Genomic DNA, 26,533 nt, shown 5'->3' with positions numbered 1-26,533 from the left:
CAATGCTTCAGTGGTTAAGGCATGGAGGGGAACCAAGGAGAATAATATGATTGTGTGCGAGGAGAGAGAAGAAGTAGTAGACGAGATGGATGTCGACCAATATAACATTCTGAATTTAGCCGACCAAGAAAAAGTTTTAAAAGTTACCAACCAGGAAAGTACTCCTGGTGTTAATGAGCAACAGACCCCTTCCGGTGATGAAGTCACCAAATAGGGCTTTGCCCAAAATGAGGGAATGGAAATTGATCCTCGCTTTGGGGATTTGGAGGGTGAAGTAGGACCTATGGAAGACTTAGAGGAGGTCCCGATAGATGAGAACGAACCGACCAGAGTGGTCAAAGTTGGAAAGAATTTAAAGGTGGAAATGAGAGCACAACTGGTAGAGTTTTCGCAAAGGAATCAAGACGTCTTTGCCTGGTCTCACAAGGATATGGTGGGTATCTCACCAACTGTGATCAGCCACGTGCTCAACGTGGATAAAAACTACCTAGCAGTGCAGCAGAAGAGAAGGTTGGTTGACAAGGAACGAGCAAGAGATCTAAAGAAAGAAGTCGAGCGACTGAAGGAAAATGGGATCATCAGGAAGGCTTACTACTCGGCCTGGGATTCTAACCCAGTGTTAGTGCCCAAGTCCAATGGGAAGTGGAGGACCTGTGTGGACTTCACCGATTTGAATAAAGCATGTCCTAAGGACTATTTCCCCTGCCTAGGATAGACCAATTGGTTGATGCAACTTCTGGTCATGAAACTTTGTCCTTCATGGACTCTTACTCTGGGTATAATCAAATAAGTATGCACCCTCCCGACGAAGAGCATACCATCTTTCGAACAAACATAGGATTATACTGTTATAATGTTATGCCATTCAGCTTGAAGAATGCAGGTGCCATCTACCAGCATTTAGTGAATGACATGTTACGCGACTTGATCGACAAAAACATGGAGGTGTACATCGATGAAATCCTGGTCAAATCGAAGGAAGCTGGGGGGCATGTACAAGATCTGGGGGAGTGCTTTGCAATACTTAGAAAGTATCGCATGAAGCTTGTAATGCCCTACTACACAGGGACCGTTACAGTGTGTATTTTAAACAGTGCTAAACTCGCTAATCAAGTCATTCGGCAATAATCGTGTAACTAAGTATGATTAGCAGTTCAGGGATAAAATTTTTGGTTAAGATATAACGTTTCACTAAAACGTTTACTGTATACATTGGGATCCAAAAAATATAATTTAAAGGTTAATTACAACAAAATATTTACAACCAGCCGACCTAAGCGGAAAAATAGGGTTTAACCCTAGTTCTTCTTTCAACCCTCGGCCATGGCGGTCGTGCAGCCACATATGTATACATCGTCACCTATGCTCTCCAACTCAAGGATGGTCTAACTTTCTTTTTCCTTTACCTGCACCACATAGCACCCGTGAGCCAAAGCCCAGCAAGAAAACTCAATATGCTCATGAATAGTAATGACATGTTACTAAGTCATAAAAGGCATGCCTAGCAGTAGTAACCCTACTCATGCATGCAATTAAGTCCAAATAATAGTTGTGGGCCCTGTCCTTTGTGTAGATGACTCATGGGCGGCCCTTTGTATAGATGGTTTATGGGCCCTGCCCTTTTTATTGATGACTATCAAGTCATAAAGAAAGTAGATGGCCAATGTGTCCATCTAAAATAAGTGACTCAAATAAGTGACAATTAAGTCATGCACTAGGGTTCCGTACCCTAATCAGATGAGTGAATATCACTTTGTGATTTTGGTAATTATACTGGGGCTTATAGCCCAAATCAGATGAGTGAGTCACACTTTGGGCTCCACACCCTAATCAGATGAGTGAGTATGGAGTCACTAACTTGGGCTTTGCACCCTAATCAGATGAGTGATTATGGAGTCACAAACTTGAATTAGATAAGTGACTAATGTGTAAGTCATGAACTTGGGCTCCGCACCCTTAGCCATGTGACGATGCAGTCACCTGGGCCTTCTGGCCCAGGCTCTAGGTAACTAGCCTTTAGACTAGACAAGCGCTTTTGATTTCATCGAACATAAGGTCGGTCAAGCATTTCATGCTTATGATGATAATGCTTATGTCGATTAGATCTAATCTTTTCGGCTTATGTTAAACACGCTAATACCGTTCTTGACTCATAAACCAATACCATACGACCAGTGCTCAGTACTACTGCCGAACTTGACTAATAAGTCATAGCTTCGTAGTTAGTACTCACACCATTGCTGATTCCTAACTCATAGGTCAGTGCCATTCACAGAAAAGCAAGATTGCTAAGCATTTATTATGCAATCAAAGTCCACATTTAAAACACTCAACATGCCTCATTAATAATCATGCATGTCACATATGGGGTGCAGTTTTCTTACCTCTGGTTTGAGAAATATATTAAGAATGACCCTTGAGAATGATCAATCCTTTAATCCCTTAGCGGTCACCTAGTCATAACCAAATATGGAATCCAATCAATGAAATCAACAATAAAAGGTTCTTGACCTAAACCTCACTCTCGGAACCTCGAATCGTACTCAAATGGTTAGTAGATTCGATCCCGAGCCTTAGGAATTGAAACCCCAAGCCAAAAACCCTCAAAAGTACCCAAAATATGCATCAGGAAAAATAGGGTAGCGCTAACAGCGCTGCCCTCCTAGCGCCCCAGCGCTACAACTAGAGTTGTCTGGCCCTGGATAGTGCTGTAGCGCCCTCCCTTGGGCGCTATAGCGTCAGGACCAGGCTGAAACAGCCCTGGTTCTTCCTCCTTCGAGTTTTCCATTTCCAAGCTTTAAAATTTGATCCCAAACTCCATCCAAACCCCCAAATGACCCCAAATATCTACTCTTCATGTCCTAGGCATCATAACCTAACCAAACTTTGCCAAAAACCCCATTGAATTCTCAACTTTCAAATCAAAATCCCAGCTGAAACTCAAAAGGAAAAACAGAGAAAAACCAAAGTTTTAATGGCTAAAACTCACCTCAATCTTAGAATCACACCCTCTTCAATGGTAGAACATATCCCTAGATCATCAAGACTTGATTCCCTAGCTTGGTTCCTCAAAAGAAGCTTCAAAATTCAAGAAGTAAAAGAAGAAGAAATGATGAACGGGAGAGGAAGATGATGCTCTGTTTTCTACAACCTTCTAAGTGTCTAATGGTTGATATGTATCCTTTAGGATCAAAAGACTAAAATACCCTTAGGTCATTTAAAGTCCTCTTAAGGCTACCAAGGGCAAAATTGTCCTTTCTCATATATCTAGTTAATCATAATTAACGCCCTCCAATTCCCGTTGTTCCCAATATTCTCAAATTCTAATAAATCACCTCCCATTACCCTTTTATTCCCGGTAATGCACTAATCCTCAAATCACCCTGAGACTCACCCCGAGCCCCGAAATTAACCCCGTTATGACCAGACCGATAACTTGCATTCAAAGATCGTCTCATGCCGAATGGCTCAAAAAAATCCACATTATAATGTGGTCTTATTTATAATTCACCAACATGCATGAAAATATACAAATCTGGCCTCAACGGGCCAAATTACCAAAATGCCCTTATAATGAAAAGTGGACACATATGCATGCATTTATCATCATATTATAATATAATTCACATAAGCATGCATATAATCATTTAATGGTATAATAAATCAATTATGGCCCTTCCAGGCTCCTAATCAAGGTCCTAAACCTTTTTAGGAAATTTGGGTCATTACAAAGCCGAGCCCCCTCAAATGCTTGTTTGGAGTAAGTTCTGGAAAGTTTCTCGGATTTATTGTTAACTCACACGGGATAGAGGCCAATCCTGAGAAGATTAAGGCACTCATAGAAATGAAATCCCCGACCAGAACTAAGGATGTGCAGAGTTTGACTAGGCAGATTGCTGCTCTAAGTAGGTTTATTTCTAAATCAACGGACAAGTATGTCCCGTTTTTTAACTTACTAAGAGGAAGCAAGAAATTTGACTGGATGGAGGAATGCGAGCAAGCATTCCAAACCATAAAGAAACATTTGGCTCAACCTCCAGTTTTTATCAAAACCCATAGATGGAGAGGACCTCTTCAATTATTTAGCAGTCACAGAGCATGCTATCAATGCTGCTCTAATACGAGAAGAAAATAAAGTGCAGCATCCGGTCTACTACGTCAGCAAGCGATTGGTAGGAGCAGAATTAAGATACCCGCTGATCGAAAAGCTTGTGTATTGTTTATTACTTGCATCTCGCAAACTGCGGCAATATTTTCAAGCGCATCCCATCAAAGTGCTCACTGACCAGCCCTTACAACAAGTTTCACAAAAACCAAAAGCTTCTGGTCGGCTACTTAAATGGGCTGTTTAATTAGGCCAATTCGAGATCAAGTATCAACCCCAATCAGCCATCAAAGGATAGGCTCTAGCGGACTTCATTGCTGAATGCATAGGAATTCCTAATATTACCGACCAGGCAGAAAATGTAGCTGGGCAGAGAAAAACTTCCTACCTAGCAACTTTATGTGGACGGATCCTCAAATGAACATGATGCGGGAGCATGACTCATATTAATCACACCTAAGCAGCATCAAATCCACTATGCATTGAGGTTCGGTTTCAATGCCTCCAATAATGAGGCAGAGATGAAGCCCTTTAAGCAGGATTACGACTGCCCAGAGATGTACATGCCCGATCAGTCGAAGTAAATAGTGATTCTCAGCTGATGGTCTACCAAATTTTAGGGGAATATCAAGCAAGAGGTTTGCATATGGTGGCATACTTAAATAAAGCTAAGGACTTGCTGGCACAGTTTGAAGAATACACAATCAAGTTGGTGCCACAAGAGCAAAACTCCAACGCAGACACCTTGGCAAAATTAGCCAATGCAAACGATGTTGACACTCTGAATATAGTATCGATAGAGTACTTAGCAAACCCAAGTATCACCGAGCAGGAAGCAATGCCAATTACAGTAACTAACGCTTGGATTACACCCATCCTCACATACCTCAAACAAGGCACCTTACCAGATAACCACAATGATGCCAAGAGGACAATGAGACAGGATGGTCGGTATGTCATGATGGAGGGGGTGTTATATAGAAGAGGGTACTCTATGTCGCTACTTAGATATGTGACGCCCGACCAGTCGAAAAAATAGTTAGCTGAAGTACACGAGGGATTTTGAGGAGATCATGCTGGGGGGCAAAGTCTCTCTAAAAAGATTTTGTGACAAGGATTTTTCTAGCCTATGCAAAGATACCCAGAGCACCCCCAAACATTTAAAAACAAATGCAAAGTCCCTGGCCTTTTGCAGTATGGGGAATTGATCTGATCAGGAGGCTACCCAAAGGAAAAGGAGGAGTACAGTTCGCGGTAGTTGTTGTGGATTATTTCACTAAGTGGACTGAAGCTGAACCATTAGCCACGATCACCTCAAAGAAAGTGTTAGATTTTGTAGTGAAAAATATCATATGTCGCTATGGTCTGCCAAAAAAGATAGTGTCTGATAATGGTCCCAGTTTGATAGCAATCTGTAATGCCCCGAATTCTCCGATGTGGTTTAATGGCGGGATTAGTAGGACGGGAGGGCCATACTTGTTTAAATATGCCATTAAATGATAAATGCATGTATATGTGAATTATATTATAATATGATGTTAAATGCATGCATGTGGGTCCACATTTTAATTACAGGGGTGTGATGGTAATTTGGCCCGTTGAGGGTATAATTGTATATTTGTATGCATGTCGGTGATATGTTGTTGAGACCACATTATAATGTGGGTTTGTTCGAGCTATTCGGCATGAGACGACCTTGGAATATTGATTAGCGGTCTAGTCATAACAGGTTTAAGTTCGGGGCTCGGGATGAGTCTTGGGGTGATTCTAATGATTAGAGCGTTACCGGGAATTAAAGGGTAACTGGATATAAATTATTGGTGTTTGAGATTATTGAGAATAGCGGGAATTGGAGAGCGTTAATTATGATTAACGAGATAGGTGGAAAATACCAATCTTTCCCTTGGGAGCCTTTAGAAACCTTAAATTGACCTAGGGGTATAATGGTCATTTCACCCCTAGGATAGATATAACCATTTTGAGCTGAGAAAGAGGTAGAAAAACAAAGCAACTTGGAGAGCCTTCCCGTACCATCCTTTCCTTCATTTTCCTTTGAGATTTTTGAACCATTCTTGAGGATTCAAGCTTGGGAAGTAAGCCTTGGGAGTTTGGGAGAGTGTTTCTCCATTGAAGGGCATCATAAGCTGAGCTTTGGGTAAGTTTCTAACCATTGAAATTCCTAGCTTGCCCTGTTTTAGTTATGTTTTGCAGCGAAGATTTGTAGGTTGAGATCTTGGTTTTTTTGGGAGTTTTGGCTAGGGTTCCTATGGTTGTGATGTTTGGGATATGTTGGGATGGTTTTTGGGTTCATTTGGCACAAAAAATGGGATTTGGAAGCACTGGAAACAGGTTAGAATTGAAGAAGATGAAGAAGGAGGTTTCAGGGGGTTCCTGGTCTGGAGGTAGCGCTTTAGCGCCCACCTTAGGGCACTACAGCGCTACTCTGGGGGTATTTGGGCATGGTGAGGGTTCTGAGATTAGTGTTGGGGCACTAGGGGTCAGCGCTGTAGCGCTACTCTGTTCCTTCAAAGTCCCGTTTTGGGTGTTTTTAAGGGTTTTTGACTTGGGGTTTCAATCCTTAAGGCCTGGGATCGAATCTACTCACCGTGTGGGCATGTTTCGAGGTCCCGAGAGTGGTGCTTAGGTTAAGACACTATCCATGTTGATTTTCATTAATGGAGGTTATAATTGGTTGTGATTAGGTAACCGCTAAGGAACCAAAAGATCGATCGTTCTCAGGGGTCGTCCTTATAATATTTCTCGCTCGAACCTGAGGTAAGAAAACTGCACCCTGTGTATATGTGACATGCGTGATTGTATTGAGGCATGTTGATTGATAAATGTGGACATGGATTGCCTATTAAACGCTAGCAAATGTTGTATACTTGTATATGTACTGACTAGTCAGGGATACTGACCTAAGAGTAAAAAATGGCATAGCGTCATGAACGCCGAGCCAAATGAAGATTAGATCTAATCGATATCAGCATTGAATGGCTCTAAGGCATTAATGCTAGACCGACCCTAAGGTCGATGAAACTTATAAGTGCTTGACTAGTCTAAGACTAGTTACTCAGAGTCGGGGCCTAAGGCCCAGGTGACCGCTTGTCACATGGCTAGGGAACGATGTTCCAAGGTTATGACTCTATGGGCATGAGGAAGGTTATCTTGCTGAACAGTCACCATGCACCTATCCTCTTTAAGTTAATGAAAGGTTCACTTACCTGTTAAGCCCCGGTGACCCTATCGTCACAAGGCTGAAGGGAGCTATTCCCAATTTAGTGACTTTTGCGACTGTCACCTATCTGTCTTGGACTAAATGTCCTGAATGATTATTATGATCATTGTTGATATTATATCATGCTATATTGTGTTTTTTTTTCTTGCCGGGCCTTGGCTCATGGGTGCTATGTGGTGCAAGTAAAGGGAAAGAAAAGCTCACCCAGCCTTAAGTGGAGAGCTTAGGTGGTAATGTGTACATATGCGGCCGCTTGACCACCATGGCCAAGGAGTTCTCAGAGGAACTAGGGGGTTTACCCTATTTTTGCCGCTTAGGTCGGCGAGGTTGTAAATTTGAAACAGTAGTGGCCATTTTGTATTATGAATGACTTGTAAATGTTTTGTTGAGCTCATGAGCAGTTTTAATAAAATATATCCTTTCCTTTTTATTGTTTTCCACATTAGCCTGTTAATAACACTTAGAGCATGTTTTTAACCAAAGGACTCGGGTAGCGGGTCAAATTTTCGGTTCACCGATCACTGTAACTGTTCTGGGGTAACCAGGGCGTTACACGATCTATTTACTGATTTTTGTGCTAGACATGGCATTACAAAGAGTTTCTCCTCGGTGGCTCACCCACAAACGAATGGGCAAGTGGAAGCAGTAAACAAAACGTTAAAAGACACCCTAAAGAAGCGACTCGAACAAGCTAAATGGTCTTGGGTAGAAGAATTACCAGAAGTTCTCTGGTTGTCCAAAACCACTGCTTGGACAACAACTGATCATTCTTCTTTTTCCTTGGCATATGGTTATGAAGCTATGATACCGATCAAGATCGACCCCCTGTCCCATCGAAGAAGCACCTATGACCAAGAAGAGAACAATCAATTATTGGTTGAATCTTTGGATTTTATGGAAGAAAAATGAGAAAAGGCGAGCTTGAGAGTTGCTGCCCATCAACAAAAGGTGGCCCGCTATTTTAATTCCAGAGTTAAAGATCGAAAGTTCCAGGTTGGAGATTTGGATCTCAGGAGAGTGTTCATCAAAGACCCAGGAGCTGGAGTGCTAGGACCAAATTGGGAAGAACCATATCAGATCGAGCAAGTTATACCACCCGACACTTACAAACTTTCTAGGCTGAACGGTGAGCTGATCAGAAACTAATGGAATGGAGAGCACCTGAGGAAATATTATCAATAAATACCACTTGCAGAGTGGTAGATTAGATTCAAGTGTTTTACTTGTTATTTACGTATGTTTATGAGCTGGTTATTTGCTGACCAGTCAATTATTTTTGAACAATTTTGGTTTGTTTGAGATTCATTATTAGACACGTTTTGTCCTTTTTGAATTTACGAGTAATAAAAGAGACTACGCACAGGGTGGTCGACTCTTGCTAAAAATATGCATGTGTGTTAATTTTTCAAACAGTGTTCAACTGATCGATAAAATCGGACAATGTTCAACTGCTCAGTACGTTCAAGCAGTGTTCAACTACTCGAACATTTTCTTTATATTCAATGTGTTTCACGAGTAATAATTGCTCGAACAGATTCGGTCAAGTAGCAAGTGACCAAGGATCTTTAAACCCTCGATCACTTGGGGGGCACATGGGGTATACTGGTATATATTTCAACACAAGCAATGAGAGCACGAGTTAAAATATTTGTTTTTACGTTGACTTGTAAATTTTCGAAGTAAGGGCCATTGAGCTAACTTGTTTATCAAAGCTTAAGTAACTTGGCATCTTTCAAAATTCCAAGTTAAAAGCAAATATTTGTGTAAAAATAAATATTATGCTCATAAAGTATTAGAGCAATAAGAGTGTGAGAAAGTATACTTAGCAGGAAATTATGAAATGTCTAAAATTTCTAATTTAGAAAACTAAGTACTCATGAAAAAATATAAAGCATATATCAAAAGGAATTTCATATTCTAAAAACTCATAATGTTTTAAGTCTAAAAAGACTTAGAATATTTCGAGTTAGTAACAAAAATGGGAAGTCAAATAACTCAGCCATGCGAGCAAACTACCAAGGTTGATAACAAGTAATTGTCTCAACAAAAGTAAATAAAAAACAAAACAAAACACAAGTAAGTTACTGCCAGGTATAAAGTTTCTACTAGTCAGATAAGAGACTCTCTAGTCGGCCAAGCTTGTTTACTGGTCGGCTAAACTAGTGTCTACCTGGTTAACACCATCGTCAACGTCTGGAACCTCCTATGGTCGGAATGATAGAGCAGGAGAAGCAGGCACAACACCAGCTAGAATGGCTGCCTCCTCGGAGGCCTTGGCTTCACATTGGCAAGATCTTCCGCCCTTGCCTCTTCAGAAAGAAAGTCGAGGTTGAGAGGTTTGTTACCTTCCATATATGATAAAAGAAGTTGAAGCAGATCTCTTCATAACGAGAGAAATCAGCTTCTTTGTCCTGTTTCAACTCTTCATTCTAATGAGTCATTTTCTCTAGCTGGTCAGCCAATGTCTTGTTGGCTTGTATCTGCTTGTTATTTTCATCAGCCAACTCCCTTAGAGATTTGTCCCGGTCGGCAATTGTTTTCTCTGCCTGCTCAGTCTTTGTTTGGAAATCTTTCTTAGACTTAGTCAGATTTTCAATCTTAGCTTGGGCTTCTACCAACTGATCATTCAAGACCTTGATCAGCTCCTTATAGTTGATTGCTCGGCGTTGAGAATCACTAACAGTGATAAGCCCTTAGAGTAAATAACTGAGAAATATTATAATAAGAATAATCAATAAGAAAGTGAATGTTTCTGATAAGATGCTTACACTCATAATTTGAGCAAGGCCTTTGTGAAGGACAACTTTGATGCTTTGCTGGGGAGAGTCTCAAAGGTCTGAGTTATCGTTGCATGATGAAGAGTATGGTCTAGTAACTCTTTGTCATACTCACCAATGACGCAAAGACGCTCGCTTAAGCAGGTTGACCGAGTAGTTTGTAGGCTGGCAGAAGAGGGAATTGACGGAGGATTCAAGCGTGGGACAGAGATTGATTGATTAGATGGTCTCCCCTGGCTAGGTGGTGTAGTCCTCATAACCTTGCTTGGAGGAGTCAAGCTGCTACCTTCACCATTTTTTCTCTTTTGGGCAGAAGGAGTGTTGAACTGCTTGAACATGATTGGATCTGCATAAAAGTAAAGCAAAAACCTGGTTGGTAGAAACAATAAATGAACATAGGTGAAAAATAAAATTCTATAGACTCATCACAAAATGTAATTATGGTTACTATTAGTAAAACCTGAGTTCAGAATTTCGTTAAAAATCTCGTCCTCGTCTTTTGACGATGAGCTGTCTTCTCAAGGAGCTCAATGCTTTTGCCTTTGCCAGGCCTGGCAAAGAAGGCGGGTCGATGAGAATTTTCAAGAAGATACTATCTAATGATTGGACCACCTGGTCGGCGTGGCTGAGGGGATGGTACAGGAGAAAACTATCTAGTCACTACATCGGTATCATCATTAGACTGATCAGTCATGTCTGTTTCACCAATTGTACTGCCCACGACAATATCTCGGTTGTTCGGTAACAACCCCACCAATCGGAGATTCTCCAAGGAGACACACTACTCAACATCCTTCTCTTCAAGGGGCATGTTAGAAAGATCTTCTGCTCGAGCAGGCATGTCCCTAGTTGGGAGAGGTTGATCAAAAGGGCCTGCATGCGTAAAAGCCAAGTTGTTGGTTTTAATGTCTGCAGTAATAAAGTTTTCCATATAATTCTTCCCATAATTTGATTTATGGGAAATACCATGAAGGTACTTAACTCCTTTTTTCTTATGAAAGAGGTGGAAGAAACCTGTATTCTTGTGGCTGGGGTTAGTCCTAAAATTGAACAAATAGTGTACCTCGTGAGGGGTAGGTGGGTTCCAGCCCTGGAAGTGGTAGAGAATGTATAGAGCAGACAGGGCTTGTACCCTATTTGGAGCAATCTAGAAGGGAGAAACATTAAAGTAATTCGCTATTGACCTAAAGAAAGGATGCAAGGGGATTGTAGCTCCTGCATAAATGTGATACTTAGACCAGGCACAATCGGCTCCACCAGGATTATTGGCTCTTTGGTGTGGGTGTGGACATATCACATTCACTCCTTCAAGACCCAAAGTCTGAATATGCTTATCAAACATTTTGGAGTTTAGCTTAGAAGGCTTAGCTACAAACCAGGAAGGCACATGATCTTCTTCTTTCCTCAGTTTAAGTGTAGAAGTTTGTTGGATTTCTGTGGCAAAAATCTGGGTAACCTTTCTCTTGGGTTTACTAGTTTTTTGAGTTTGGCGAAGAGGCTTTGAAGAAGCTTCAGTCTCAACTTCTTCTAATAGATTTTCTCCCACATAGGGCTCTCGTTCTACCACTTTTTGTGTTGCTCTACGAGCAACATGGGGATCTTGTTTCTGAGGGAGTCGATTGGACTTTTTCACCCTCATCGATTGGTGCTGATGTTGCTGCTTAAGGAACTGATCTTCCTGAAGAAAGTATAAATCTGATCGCGGAAGGATTTTCTTGAGAAGACGAAGACGGTCTTCCAGAGTTCATTTGCTGGGAGATTTGGAAGAGGAATCGCTGCTCGGAGGAGTGTCACTTGAAGTGGGAGCTGAATCAGAGTCTGTTTGGTTGTCACCTCCCCTATAGTTGAAGCGATTCAACTACAAAACAGAAGGGGAGGTGACTAAGCGAAACATAAAGTGAGTAGTAAAAGTATTTACTGCCCAGTAAATTTTTTCTTTGAGTAGTGAAAACATTTTACTGCCCAGATGAAGACATTTTTTTTAGCAGCCGAATAATTTTAAGCAATTCACAAGGAAAATGGAAGTTATTTCGGGTGTTATATGTTCGGGGACATTAAGCCTATAATTTTGTCCATTGTGATTTTGAACTATAGAGTTTTGTGCTCAATTAAATATGCATGAACCTGAGTGATTAGGTGCTTAATCTGAGCAGTAAAACATGATTGCCGAGTAGCTAGCTTGCAAAATTTCCTAAGGGCTTATGGTATCTGATCGGCTAGAAGTTCCCGAGGAGGCAGGACACCCGAGTGGTTAGGGTGCATAGCTGAGCGACTTGGTGGGTTCCGAAGAGCCAAGGCAGCCAAGTGCACGGGCGGTTGTAAGGAATCCGAGCAACTAAGGACCCGAGGAGGCAAAACACCCAAGGGGTCCAACTGTAAGGGGTCCGGTCGGCTAGGTAGTTGCTTGGTGGTCCAATCGGCTCAGTAGAATCCGGATGGCAAAAAACAAATTCAATCGGCTAAAAGGTATGGAGCGTAACATGAAGCATAAACACATTTTCCTAATCTTGGAGCATGCAAACAAGATCAAAAAGTGGAATTTCAAGGGTTCAACAAGTCTCAAGAAAATATCAATGCTCATCCTATACCCATGAACCCGAATATACAATGTGGAGTGGGAAATCATTTTTTCTTCAAAATTTCATGAAATTGGAGGAAAAATTGACTAACCCAAGGCCTAAACTACACTAAAATAGCCACACAATCTCTATTTTACAAAGATTCATCACAAAAATACCAAGAGTGGATTCCAAAAGGGGGTTTCGGCATTTACATGTTCTAACAAGTTTTTGTGTAGAATTTTAAAGCTTAAAATGCTTGAAAGTAAAGATTAAGAAGAGAAAACTTACTCAAATGGGTGGAAGAGCCTTAGATTTCTTAAGAATTTCCTTTGATGTTTCTTGGAGAAAATGGGATACGAAAACTTTGATGAGGAGATTGGCCACGGCAAGGAACGACAAGGAAGAGTCTTTTTGTGATGTTTGTTTTGGTATGAGAAAGTGAGACAAACATGGGGTCATTTATAGGAAAATAGGGGAGTCCTCAACTCCCAATTTCTCATATATCCCATTATCCCACTTTCTGGGAAATTGGTAACTGCTCATTTTGTGAATTGAAAATTTTAATCATACGTGTAATTTGAAAAAGGCGAGAGAGTGCCAAAGGTCATTTTTGGAATTTTAAGACACGAAAATTATTAAATTTACTGGCTGATCCTTACAAGGATTTAGAGGAAAAGTTTATCATATGAGAAAATCATATAATAAACTTGGGGGGCAAATGTTATCCCTAAAATTTCATTTTAATAACGTGGCAATCAGAAGTGACAGGTGGCAACTCGTGGCTACCTAGTTGAGCATTAGCGGTTAGTAAGTATGTTAACCAAGGAAGGATATTGGTGAAAAAGATGGTTTTGCCAGGTCAGGAAATGATCTATCCGACCTGAGAAGATTTTTGTCTGGTCAGGGAGAAGTCTCACCTAACAAGGCACATAGTTTATCCGACCAGTCATCTTAGAAATGGGTGTCATCTGACCAGCTATGTCAGATTGAGGATGTAGCCGACCGACTATGTCAGATTGAGGATGTAGCCAAGCATATGTGTCAAAATTTCAAGAGTTAATTGCCCAGTGAATTCTTTATAGAATCTCAGTAACAACTTCAACCCAAATCGCTCGTAACTACCACGCGAATCTCTCAAATATCCTGAAGTAATAGCCATATCATTATATTTTAAATACATTTTCTAGTCAAAGTTGGTTAAAAACAACCAAGGACTTCGGAAAAATGGGAGAATTTACATGTACGATTAATGAGTCTATAAATAAAAGGCTCATGGCATCATTTGGAGGATTTGATTTTTTGGAGACTCTTAGACTTTTAGACTCTCTAGTTGTCAAACTTTGGGATTGTGATTTGGGACAGTCTGGGGGCATTTTCTGAGAACTTAGAGTCTATAAATAAAAGGCTATAAAAGGCTCATTAATGAGTCTATAAATAAAAGGCTCATGGCATCATTTGGAGGATTTGGTTTTTTGGAGACTCTTAGACTTTTAGACTCTCTAGTTGTCAAACTTTGGGATTGTGATTTGGGACAGTCTGGGGGCATTTTCTGAGAACTTAGAGAGAGAAGCATTGTATTTTTTCAACTTATACTTAAGAGACTCAGTTGACTCAGATACATTTGATCTTAAGTGTAGGTGGATATATAACAACTCCAAGTGAATTAGGCTATTACCAACAAATTGGGGTTGAACCACTATAAAATTGGTTGTGTCGTTTTTACTTTCTATTCAAGGCTAAATTTCATTATCGCTTTTGCGTCTACTCGTCGTTGACCAAAATTGTGGTCAACACAACTCTTGTCCATTTCATAGAAAAATTCGACAGAAGTTTCCCTAAAATTGGACTAAAATCCTCCTACACGTAGAAAATTCCCATAACAAATTTTTAGCACTATCATATTCCTATCAATACACTATCTTTTTAACTTAAATTTTGACAGTGCTTCCCTATACCAACAAAGAAAAATAATGCAAGTACAACACAATTTAAATATAATAAAATAAAACATAATTCTAGATTAATTCGAGAAACATTTCCCCTATAATAGTGACCTAACCATTCGTCAACAGCGGATCAAATAATTCAAACAACACACAATAAGTTACTTTCTTATATCTCTGCAACACAAAAATAAATTTCTCAGAACCTACTTCACCAAAACACACAAGTTCTCAATCTTCCATTATCATCGCAACACACAATTTTAATCTCAGAACCTACTTCACTATGGATGAATATTTTAGATATTCAAACTCCTCTAACTTTTGTATAATAATATTTATAAAAAAATTCTTATGTTACGTATTAAGGAATATTGCATTTTATTATGGTTATAATTTTGTAATAATAACTCTTTTTTAATGTTATATTTTGTGTTTTTTATAATACTTTTGAAGTGAAATTGTCAAATTTTATAACACCTACTATTTGTCCCAATAACGTAATTAGAATTTGATCAAGTCTAATGTATTTTCTTGTATTAACCAAAATATCCAATACATGTGTCCCAATAAAAAACAATATGTAGAAAATATAACATAATAAAAGTACTCATGCTTATAAATATAAAGTCTAACAAGCCCAATAAAATACAAATTGTAACATTTGTCCAATGCTTTCTCTTTGTTAATTGCAAGCATCCAAGTCTTGTATCGCTATCTTCATCACCTAGATAACATAGAGTTAAAATATACAATAAGAAAATAAAACTCATATGTTATCTTCATAACCAATAATTTTGGAATAAAAAATCTCTCTGGAATAATTAGCTATAGAATTAAAATAGAGGTCAACTAGAGAATGAAAAGATGAAGCTATAATCATACATACAACATATTCTCTATGTTTGTACACTTAATGACCTGAGAAAAAAAAGAGAGAACATACGAATAGGCTGAATATCTCAATAAATAATTGCCTCAGGTTTATGTTTGTGCACTTAATTTAGTTCCCTGCAAAATATAGAAAGGGCCACAAGTAATATACAACATATATTCATGTATGCATCAGCTAGAAAATGTAATATAATCCTAATTAAGTAATAGAACCTACTATCTGGTATAGAGTGAACATAGCTATAGAAGGCAACTAAATCATTAGTGTCATTCTCTGAGATATTTTGTTGAGCATCTTATGTGGTTTTAAAATGAAAAAAAAAAAGCACACAAGATAACAATTAATTGAAGTCTCTAAGCCAAATTATTTCCTAGATTAAAACAATATAGCTATTAAAACTCAACTTTTGATTAGAAATTTATAGGAGTATAGTGAAGGAAACATGAACCACGACGAACTTGTTCATAATAATAATGTAATATCCAGCTCTACTCCATGGCTATATAGTACTTACTTATATATAAACTCACAAAACCGCGACTTTAACACTAACTTAACTCATATTTTAAACATTAGTTTTTGCTTAAACTATATGTTAATGTGGTGTGGGGCCTGGTCCTAAAGGCTGAATCCGATTGGTTCAGTTGTCCAGCTTGATAGTTTGGAGAATAACATGATTTGGGGACACAAGTCATTTCGAAATATATATATATAACCACAACTTGTACACTAAGTAATTTTACTAAACAACCATATCATTACTTGTATATATATGATCTATCCACATTACATAACATTAACTTTCTTAGCCCAAAAACTTCTCTCTCTCTCTCCCCCTGTTTCGAAGGAGATCTGTTTTTCTAGGCTCTTTAAGTTGAACTTGGTTTTTTGCTCATACATTTACGTTAAGTAGAAAAACAAAAGATGGGAGTCCTCGACCATCTGTCAGATTATTTCACAGTGGACAGGCCAAGAAAGAAATAAAAATCAATGCAGGTATTACTTAACACCCATCTTCATCTATGTTTTTTCATCATTTTTTTAGTGTTTTTGTGTATGTATGTATTGATATACTTAGCATAGCTAAGTTATTTAAAGAAGATTCACTCAAGAGTTGTTTATAGCTTATTTCTTTGTTAAAATTCTTTTGGTTTGCTGACAGTTGAAATCAAGGTGAAAATGGACTGTGATGGTTGTGAAAGGAGAGTTAAAAATGTTGTCTCCTCCATGAAAGGTATTCCAACCTTACACTTTCTCAATTCCTTAACCTTATACATACATATATATATATATATGTATATAAACATATCAAGTACTATTAATACTTGTGCCAATTGTCATGCACATATACATCTATATAGTTTCAAATGATACTAAAGATTAAGCCTTTCACTTCCTAAAAAAACCATGAACTTTTTGAGTGCTCAGAATCATCAAGAACATTAAAAATTTAATACCACTTCAGATTTCGAATATAAAGTGTTGTAGACCTTATTGACTGGTTTTTCTCTTCACTTCTCCTTCAACCATTTATTACACATAAAAGGTAGGTTAGACGAGGACAAACACAACAAATATAATAATTAAATACAATACACATATATAAGTAAACTTAAATATTGAATAAGAAAATAATATTAAAGCTTTCCGGTCTAGGAAAAAAACTAAAACAGGCATAAAGTAATTTTATGTTGAGTCTCTCCTACTCGCATACTTTAGTAGAAATCAGTAAGTAAATTGTTCATATAAAAGAACAATCCAACAGTGAAAATAAGGGCATCATAAAATCAATAAGTAGTATCAGTTCAGACTCAATAGAAGAGGTACTAATACTCAATCAAGAAAATTCAAACCTTCAAATGAATGAGCCAATAAGGTTCAAATCTACTTTGAAATCTGCTATATACATGGTTTAAAAAAACATTTGAGGCGTACGCCTCGAGGCGAGGTGGTGAAAAAACGTATCTGAGGCGCCGCCTCATAGTGTGGCAGTGAGGCGCACGCCTCACGTGGGTGAGGCGGACAGAGGCGAGGCGGGCTGAGGCGGTCCGAGGCGTACGACTCATGGTCTTGATTTTTTATGGCTGTTTTATTGCCTCAAACCGTGGGGCCTTTTTTAAAATAATGTTTTGGGCTTTTTTTTAATTAAATGGGCTTAAAATTTGGGCTTAAGTGATCAGATTTTAAGTTAAAAAAACCCTAAGTTTCTTCTATTTCCCTCTTCTCTTTCTCCTTCACGGCAGAACCAACATCTCCCATCTTTCTCTCTTTTCTTTCTCCTTCACGGCAGCACCAAGCTCTCCCTCACACTTCACAGCAAGCTCCAACTGAACAGTAGGCTCTCTCCATCATCCAAGCTCTCCCTCACACTCTTTTCATTTCTCTCCTTTTCAAGCAAGAAGCTCTCTCCTCTCACCCATCATCTCAGTTTTTTTTTTTCACCTCTTTTTCTCAAAGTCAAGGCAGCTACCAGCCTTAGTTTTTGTCAAAGTTGATTATTTTAGAGAGGTAAATAATTTCCTTAATCTTCTCTGTTTTTTGTTTTTTAATTTCCTTAGTTTTTGTTTTAAAGTTGCTGAATTTTTAATTTTATTTTATGCTTTTAGTTGCTGAATTTAAGTTGGGAAGGATGAGTAGAAAAGATCCTGCTTGGAAGTATAGTGTTGAAATAGAAGTGCCGGAAAAAGGTGGAAAAAAAGGATACAAGTATTTAAAGTGTAATTTTTGTAGTAAAGATATTAAGGGAGGGGTGAAGAGAGTGAAAGAACATCTTGCTTGCACACACAAAGATGTAAAACCATGTCCTAAAGTACCTAAAGAAGTCAAGGATGAGATAAGTCAATATTTGAAAGACTATGAAACTACAAAATTTATTTCTCAACGAAAGTTTGATGAGGCGGTGGATTGTGGATCCTACTTTGGTGATGGACCTAGTGGTTTTGGTAGTGGCAATCCTTTGGAGGGTGTGAATTCTTGTCCTAGCAGTAGTTCTAGAGGTGTTAGAGGGCCTATGGATCGATTTATGGAGAATAAAGGAGATGAGGAAAATGAAAAAAATACCGCTGCCACAAAAATGACTCCAACGAGTGCTAAAGAGCATCGAAATCAAGTATGTTTAGATATTGGGAGATTCTTTTTTGAGAATGGGATCCCATTTAATTGTGCAAGAAGCCCATCATATTTCAATATGTTGCGTTCGGTTGGGAATTATGGTCGAGGATTGAAAGCTCCAACAATGCATGAAATGAGGACTTGGATACTAAAAGAAGAAGAGAAGACAACATCCGAAATTGTGAATGAGATCAAAGCAACATGGAAACGAACAGGGGTTTCATTATTATCAGATGGTTGGTCAGATATGAGAAATAGGATTCTGATCAATTTTCTAGTTAACAATCCCTATGGGACTGTTTTTTTGAAAACTATTGATGCATCAGATTGTGTAAAAGATGCACAAAAATTGTTTGAATTGCTTGATGATGTTGTTGAAGAAATTGGAGAAGATATTGTCATTCAGGTGATCACTGATAATGCAAGTGCATACAAGGCCGCTGGAAGATTATTAATGGAGAAGAGAAAAAGTTTGTATTGGACTCCGTGTGCTGCTCATTGTATTGATTTGATGCTTGAGAAAATTGGAGAATTGCCACAACATAAAAATGCTTTGCTTGAAGCAAAGAGAGTTAGCAATTTCATCCATAACCATCAATGGGTGTTGAGTTTAACAAGAAAATTTGCAAAGAAAGATCTTCTTCGACCAGCTGTCACACGATTCGCCACTGCCTTTCTAACTTTAGAAAGTATGCATCAATTGAAGCAACCACTACAAATGATGTTTGTTTCAAAAGAATGGTCAAGTTGTGCATGGGCAAAGAAACCTGAAGGGAAAGCTGTGAAGAAAATCATAATGAATGATAATACATTTTGGCCTAGTGTGGTTTATTCCATAAAAACCACAAAGCCCCTTGTGAATGTTTTAAGAATAGTTGATGGTGAGAGGACACCGGCAATGGGATTTATTTATGGTGCTATGGATGAGGCAAAAGAAAAGATAGCAAAGAACTTAGATGGAGACGTGTCTTCATATAAGGAGATTTGGGAGATCATTGATCAAAAGTGGGAGTTTCAATTGCATCGCGACTTGCATGCAAATGCATATTACTTGAATCCTCGATTCAGATGGAGTCCCAATGTTTCCGAGCATCCAGAGATTAAAACTGGTTTGTATAAGTGCATGGATAGACTCATCAAGGACCAAGAAACATATGTGAAGGTCGATGCCCAACTTGATGAGTATAAATACAAGCGAGGATTGTTTGGCTTCAGATCATCCTTAACATCATACTTAACACGTCCACCTGGTGAATACTTAAACTTTCATCTCATTTTTTGTTTTATTATAGTTTATATTAATATTATAAAATAAATTATTCATTACTTTGCTTCTTTTTTCATGTCTTTAATTTGTATAGTTGAATGGTGGGACAACTTTGGAGATGAAGTTCCAGAACTCAAGTCATTTGCAACAAGAGTTCTAGGTCTTACTTGTTCAGCATCGGCATGTGAACGTAATTGGAGTACGTTCAATCAAGTGCACACAAAGAGAAGAAATCGTCTGAGCACAAAAAAGATGAATAGTTTGGTGTACATTATGTACAACAAAAAGTTGAAGCACAAATTTTTTTAAGAAACAATCACGAAGAGAGGAAGATGATCCTTTGATTGTTGAAAATGTGTCTTCTGATGATGAATGGGTAGCCAATCCAAATGATGAAGAGGATGATGATAGTAGAGCAATCGAAGTTGGTGGGGAAATTGAGATTGAGGATGAGGGCGGAAGTTTAGCACCGAGGAAGAGGAAAAGAAATCAAGCACCAATTGAAGTGAATTTGGATGAGGAAGATGAATTTGAAGGAGGAGAAGATGACAGTGAAGATGGAGATGATGGACGAGCTATACAATTTCATGAGAGTGATGATGAAGAAAGTGAAGAGTTCTTGGAGATTTAATGCATTTTATTTATGATTTTAAGACTTATAACTAGAACTTTTATGACCTTGATATGGACTTATGTGTTGTTTGTTATGAATTCTATGAATTTTATGAAATTTCATGAATTTTAGGATATTTTATGAATTTTATTATATTTTTAAAATTTTATTTGTTCTTATAGTTGAGGCGTACACCTCGTTGCGCCTCGAGGCTTACGCCTCGCGGTACTAAGGGAAAACGCCTCGCCTCGCGATTTCGCCTTTCAAAACCTTGGCTATATATGCCTTAATCTATGAACAAACCTTATAAATATAAGAGCTAACAGTGAACATAAAAAAAAATCTCTTAATATAAGTAGAGTTGGGTCGTAATTTCTGGATATACAAATGACGTACGCGGTCAAGAAAAGCATAATTGCATATAAAATTTATCGAATTGAATCCTATATTTGACATTACACTTTATAAATTGAAGAAATGAAGTAATTGCGGAGAATTACCTTGGTGACATCGTCTGATGCTTTGCGGAAAAACTAATTAGAAAAGCTACAATGAAGAAAACGGATCTAGTAGTTTCAGCCTAAATCAAAATCCAAAATACGTGATCAGAGAAAGAGAGAAAAACACAAACCCTAGACTGAGAACAGAGAATCGACAAGATGACTAACAGGTAGAATCTGTGGAACTCCAGCGTAGAGAGATGGATAGAAACAGAGAGAATGGGGCTTTTTTCTGATCTATGGCTCTCCTAGAAGGATGAAGAGTTGGGGCAAGTCAGAAATTTCTCAACGCTACCAACTGTTGTGGTGTGCTCCAGCAGCTTGCGTGAAGAAGAGAGAGCCGAGAGCCTAAGTGCGAAAGAGAGTGAGTGAAGGAGCGATAGCTTCGAGACTGAGAGTGAGGAGAGAGAGGTAAAGAGGAGAGCTAAGAGGAACTAGAGAAATTTCTTTATTTAATTGTTTTTTTTCCTTTTCTTGTTGGGTTAGATCTAAGACTTTCATTTAGTGCCTAGTTCTATTTCATTTTCCGCCTAAACAATTCCATGTCCTGGACTTGTTAAGTGAAAAGTAATTGTTCTTGTTTTTTTATTTATTTGGGAATTAATAACCCTTCTAAATATATGTAAGATTTTAGTGTAATATATAGTTAAAATTGTTGTAGGAAGAACATAGTACCTCTTGCAATTAACAATAATCAAGCAAATTAATTCACTTTGCAATGATTCTTGCTAATATTTCCACCCAAAACCTACAAAATTAAACTAATACCTTAAAGATAAATATACAAATAAAAATTAAGCTCATTGATTTATATTGATCATTTAGCACTTACAACCTTAATGATTATATAATATAGTACAATACAAGATTTAGTCAAGATTAATAGATGAGAGATATATTTTTTATAGATTTTAAATTATTATTTGTTCTTATCTTTCTCCGAATCTATTATGCTAGCTAGCTACTGACTATATAAACAGTGACATGCAGAAAAGTGCCAAATTGTCACTTAAATAATTACTCCACTTAAATTTGTTATTTCATTCTTAATTGTGACCCATTAATATCTTCTACGTATGAAATCTCTCAATCTGAATGTATTTTATTTCAATCTTAATCTAATTAGATCACTAAAATTAAAAATAAAAACTAACTGTTATCTCATATATATATATAAACTATAAAATAAAGAGACCATGAGTGTGATATTGATACATTACACAGAACACTAAAATTATTTTTAAATAAATATAGTTGGCAAACACAGTACAATACTCAACAGTAGTGAATCAAAATGAAGAAATTTAATAATAAGAAAGTTATATTAAGACTAGCTAGCTTGGTGAGGGAGGAATAGATAAAATAGAACACTTAAATTCAAACTTCTGACCCTTATTATTATTTTAGATCAATAGATCATATGTGTAGAGTATACATATGAATGTGTAGAGACCCTTAATTGTCTAATGTGAAATGCAGACCGACCATGTAACTAAATAGTAATAATCGGTGCAAAATCTATGAATAGTAAAGAGACTTGGAATAATAAATTGATGAGAAATGATTGACTTTTTTTTCGCACAAACATTCATTAATAATAACTCCAATAATATATTTATATATTGTAACATCTCACATTACTTAATAAGACTTAGGACATTCATTAAGAGTCTATAATGACAATATATGGAATTATATACTTATCTGATATATTTATGTATGATTATGTGATTATATGAGTTATATGATAATATAACTAGTTATGCATGTTTAGGAATATTGAATATGCATGTGGGACCATTTCTTATTAGAAGAGAAGTTTTCTTAATTTGGCCCGTTATGGGCATAATTGTATATATGTGCATATATGTGAGAGACCACATTATTATGTGGGTTTATTTAGGTTATTCGAGACGATCCTAGGGAGCAAGTCAGCGATAAAGTCACAATGGGACCCAATACCCGACTCGGGGCGAGTCAATGGGTATTTTAGGTATTTAGCACAGTATCGGGTTATCGGGAAACAAGAATGAATAATTGAGGATATATTTGGAGTTAGTGAGATTAGGAGGGAACATCGGGGATTTTGACCATTTTTCCATCGGTGACAATTTTGGTACCCCGAGCCTCGGGATTAGCTTAAGTAACTTAAGCCTTAAGAAAAACAAAACAAAAACACTACAAACACTCAAAACACTCAGCCTTCTCTCTCACTCTCAACCGACTCTCTCTTTCTCTCCCTCATACTCTTCTATTTTCTAAGAGGATTTCTTGATACTTGTTGGCTGAAAGCTTGGGAATTAAAGGCCTAAACTTGGGGGATTAGATTTGTTGCAGCTAGAAAAATTAACTTCTAGTTGAGGTAAGCTTTAGATCTTGTTTTGCATTGAAATTATGTTTAGTTTGGTTGTTCTTAAGGTGTTCTTGAGCTTTATAGCTCAAGTGTTGAATTGGGAGATTTTGATGAGTTTTTAATCAAGTTTTAGGTAGGATTTTGCTGTTGATATTAAGTTGAATCTGTTCTAAGGATTTACTTGTTGTTCTATGAATGATTTGGGTATGTTTTGGTAGGTTTTTGGCTAGAGGAAAATAGAGGAAATCTGTGTTTGCAGGGTTAGGTCGCGACCCTTTTCTTGGGGCACCGCGACCAAATCGAACCCAGGGCCTGTGGGGGCTTCTGTCAGGGAAGCGTCGCGACACTCAAGGGTAGGTCGCGACCCGTGTCCCATTTCCATGGGAAGGGGGCCTCTAATCTGAGGGGTGTGTTGTGACCCTCAAGGGTAGGTCGCGGTCCGCCTAGGCTGTTTTGGCCACCATGGGATTTTAACGATGGGAACTTATTCCTACAGGCTTGGAATCAATTCTACTACCTGGTTTAGTAGAATTCGAGGTCCCAGAGGGTAGGACTCAGTCCGAAAGCCTTTATTTGCTCGGTATTGACGAAATCCTATATTATGGTTTTGACTAGGTTATCGCTAGGGGGCTCAGAACCAGGATCATGCTTGAGGGTTGCTCTTATTTTACACAATACTCGGACTTGAGGTAAGAAAACTGCACCAAATAAGTGATATATGTGATTAGGGCTTGGCCTGACAGTTAATTATAATTATGAATAGGGCTCGGGCCCCTGGGAATGAACATGTTTATGTTATCATTTCACTTATTGATTAAACATACTTGAATATTTTGTACCTGATTAAGTGTTACATGACTGTTCGCATGGTCTGCGTAGCTAGGGCTTGGCCCCGTTAAGGAGCATGGTTATTACTATGTTTACGATTACTTGATGATTTTGTGTGATTAATATGTATGCATACTTCTATCGTCTGAAGTATGCTTATGTATATTTGTATCTGAATACTTGGTTAAGGGCTTGACTTATTAGTCAAGGACGACAATAGTGTGCTGCACGCTGGTCGAAGGGCTTAGGCCCAAATCAGCAACATACTATTACGTTGGCCGACCCAATTTTCATTGGAAAACAAAAGTGTTTGGATAGCTCTATGGCTAGTTACCCAGAGCTAAGGGCGAAGGCCCCAGGTGAATCTATGGTCACATAGCTAGGGCATAGGGCCCCGGAGTTGACTCTATGGTCAACTATTCAAGGCAGCAACCCCCAAATGGTCCAATGACCATTTATTTATAATTGTAAGCCTGTATGAGTAGGTTATTACTGTTGGGCATGCTAGATAAGTATCTGGAAATTTGTATTTTAATTTCATGCTCATGTTTAAGTTTTCTTGTCGTGCCTTGGCTCACGTGTGCTATGTGGTGCAGGTAAGGGAAAAGGAAAACTTGACCAGCCATAAGTTGGAGAGCTTCGGTGGCAGCGTGTACATATGCGGCTGCTCGTCCACCACGACCGAGGATATCTTAAAGGAACTAAGGTTATAGCTCTAATTTTGCCGCTTAGGTCGGCCGGTTGTAACTTTTTATGAATATACATCGTTTTAAACGTTGTTTTTAATATTTTTGGATCCCATGTATGTATGAAAACTTTTAAATAAAAGTCAACAATTCATTTGACAAAAAAATTTAACCTTAACCCTTGACGTTAACCTTAGTCACATGTTTATAACCAAAAGACTTGATTAGCAAGTATGGCACAACTTGCAGTACACAATGTAACGGTCATGGATTAGGAGGACATTACAACTTGGTATCAGAACTGCCAAGGTTTAAGGGCTCCTGAAGACTGGCCGGGCATGTACACTCACCACTAAAGACAAGCTCGATTAAGGGTTCGGTAACTATTAATGTGGTTATGTGTTGAGCTCCTTAAATTTGATATAAATGTTCTATCTGCGTGCCTGTGTAGGAAGCATGAAATAATCTGATAGGGCCTGACCTTTGACTATTGCATGAATGATAAAGAACATTCTTATTAGCATTGTTAACATTGGTAGGGATTATAGAACATGCTTATTAGCATAGTTATACATGTGTAAATATCTGAATATGTTTATGTGCATTGTTAATTGCTTATGAATGCCAGAAATGCATATTAGCATTGTTATTTGCTGATGAATATCAGGAAGTGCTGATTAGCACCATGAATGAGCATATTATGTGTTGACATGCTTACTAGCATTGCACTTGTTTGTATGTTTGTTTGATCTTGGACCGCTAGGCAGCAAGAGGTATAGTTATTACTTACCTAATGACCAATTTGATCACTTTAGAGTGGGTTAGATATCAGTATGAATCCTTGAAGGTCAGAGAGGTTGCTGGCCAAGAGTTACAGGCCACGGAAGGGAATGACCAGGGCAAGGCCCCACCACCAGCTCCAGAAAACTGGCAACAGGTGCTTACTGGTATGTAAGCCAGATTAGAAAGGCAGGAAGAAGAGATTTGTCTCTTGAGAAAGCAATAGGATCCAGCAGGGAACCCACAGCCTGTAGTATCGGCAATGATACAGCTAGAGGTACCAGTGGTTGTGTAACTCCAAGCAGGGGGAGATAGATGGGAACCCCTGTATGAGAGGTTCAGGAAACAACACCCTCTAGTTTTTTAGGGATGCTTAGATCCACCAAAGGCTGAGCAGTGGATGACCATGATAACCACCATTCTGGTTTGTATGAGGGTAGGTGGTAAAGAGAGAGTGTCCTGCGCCACTTACATATTTCAGGATGATGCTCGAATATGGTGCGAGGTGGTATCCCAGACTAGAGCAGTAAACAACATGGAATGGGAAGAGTTTAGAACTTTGTTTGATGAGATATGCTAGAACGACGTAGTTAAAGCAGCGAAGGCTAAGGAGTTCAGCAAGTTACTTCAGGGTAACATGACAGTGACTGACTACGCCCTGAAGTTTGACAGATTGGCGAAGTTTGTTGGAGATCTGGTGCCCACTGATGGGACCAAAAGGGAGAGGTTTCTCTAGGGGCTACAACCTATGATAGCCCAAGATGTTCGTATTACTACTGTCCTAGGATTGATCACCTATGCACAGGCTGTGGAGAAGGCTCTTACAGCTGAGAGCGCAGAAAACAAGATTTGGCGTGAGAATGTGGCCAGAAGGGA

General features: G+C 38.4%; 1 protein-coding gene and 1 long non-coding RNA gene across 2 annotated transcripts; both read left to right on the top strand.

The window, feature by feature from the left end:
* Nucleotides 1-16,698: 16,698 nt before the first annotated feature.
* Nucleotides 16,699-19,629, top strand: LOC133806832 (uncharacterized). Its single transcript, XM_062244919.1, has 3 exons — nt 16,699-16,753; nt 18,126-19,511; nt 19,610-19,629. The coding sequence occupies exons 1-3, from the start codon at nt 16,699-16,701 to the stop codon at nt 19,627-19,629; spliced, it is 1,461 nt and encodes a 486-aa protein (XP_062100903.1).
* Nucleotides 19,630-19,679: 50 nt separating this feature from the next.
* Nucleotides 19,680-20,133, top strand: LOC133804369 (uncharacterized). Its single transcript, XR_009878442.1, has 2 exons — nt 19,680-19,880; nt 19,992-20,133. It is a non-coding gene; the product is annotated as an uncharacterized LOC133804369 (long non-coding RNA).
* Nucleotides 20,134-26,533: the final 6,400 nt, after the last annotated feature.

The sequence above is a fragment of the Humulus lupulus genome, chromosome X (assembly GCF_963169125.1).
Source record: "Humulus lupulus chromosome X, drHumLupu1.1, whole genome shotgun sequence".
Taxonomy (NCBI): domain Eukaryota; kingdom Viridiplantae; phylum Streptophyta; class Magnoliopsida; order Rosales; family Cannabaceae; genus Humulus; species Humulus lupulus.
Note: the sequence above shows the minus strand (reverse complement) of the source record. Positions and strands in the feature narration are given on the sequence as shown.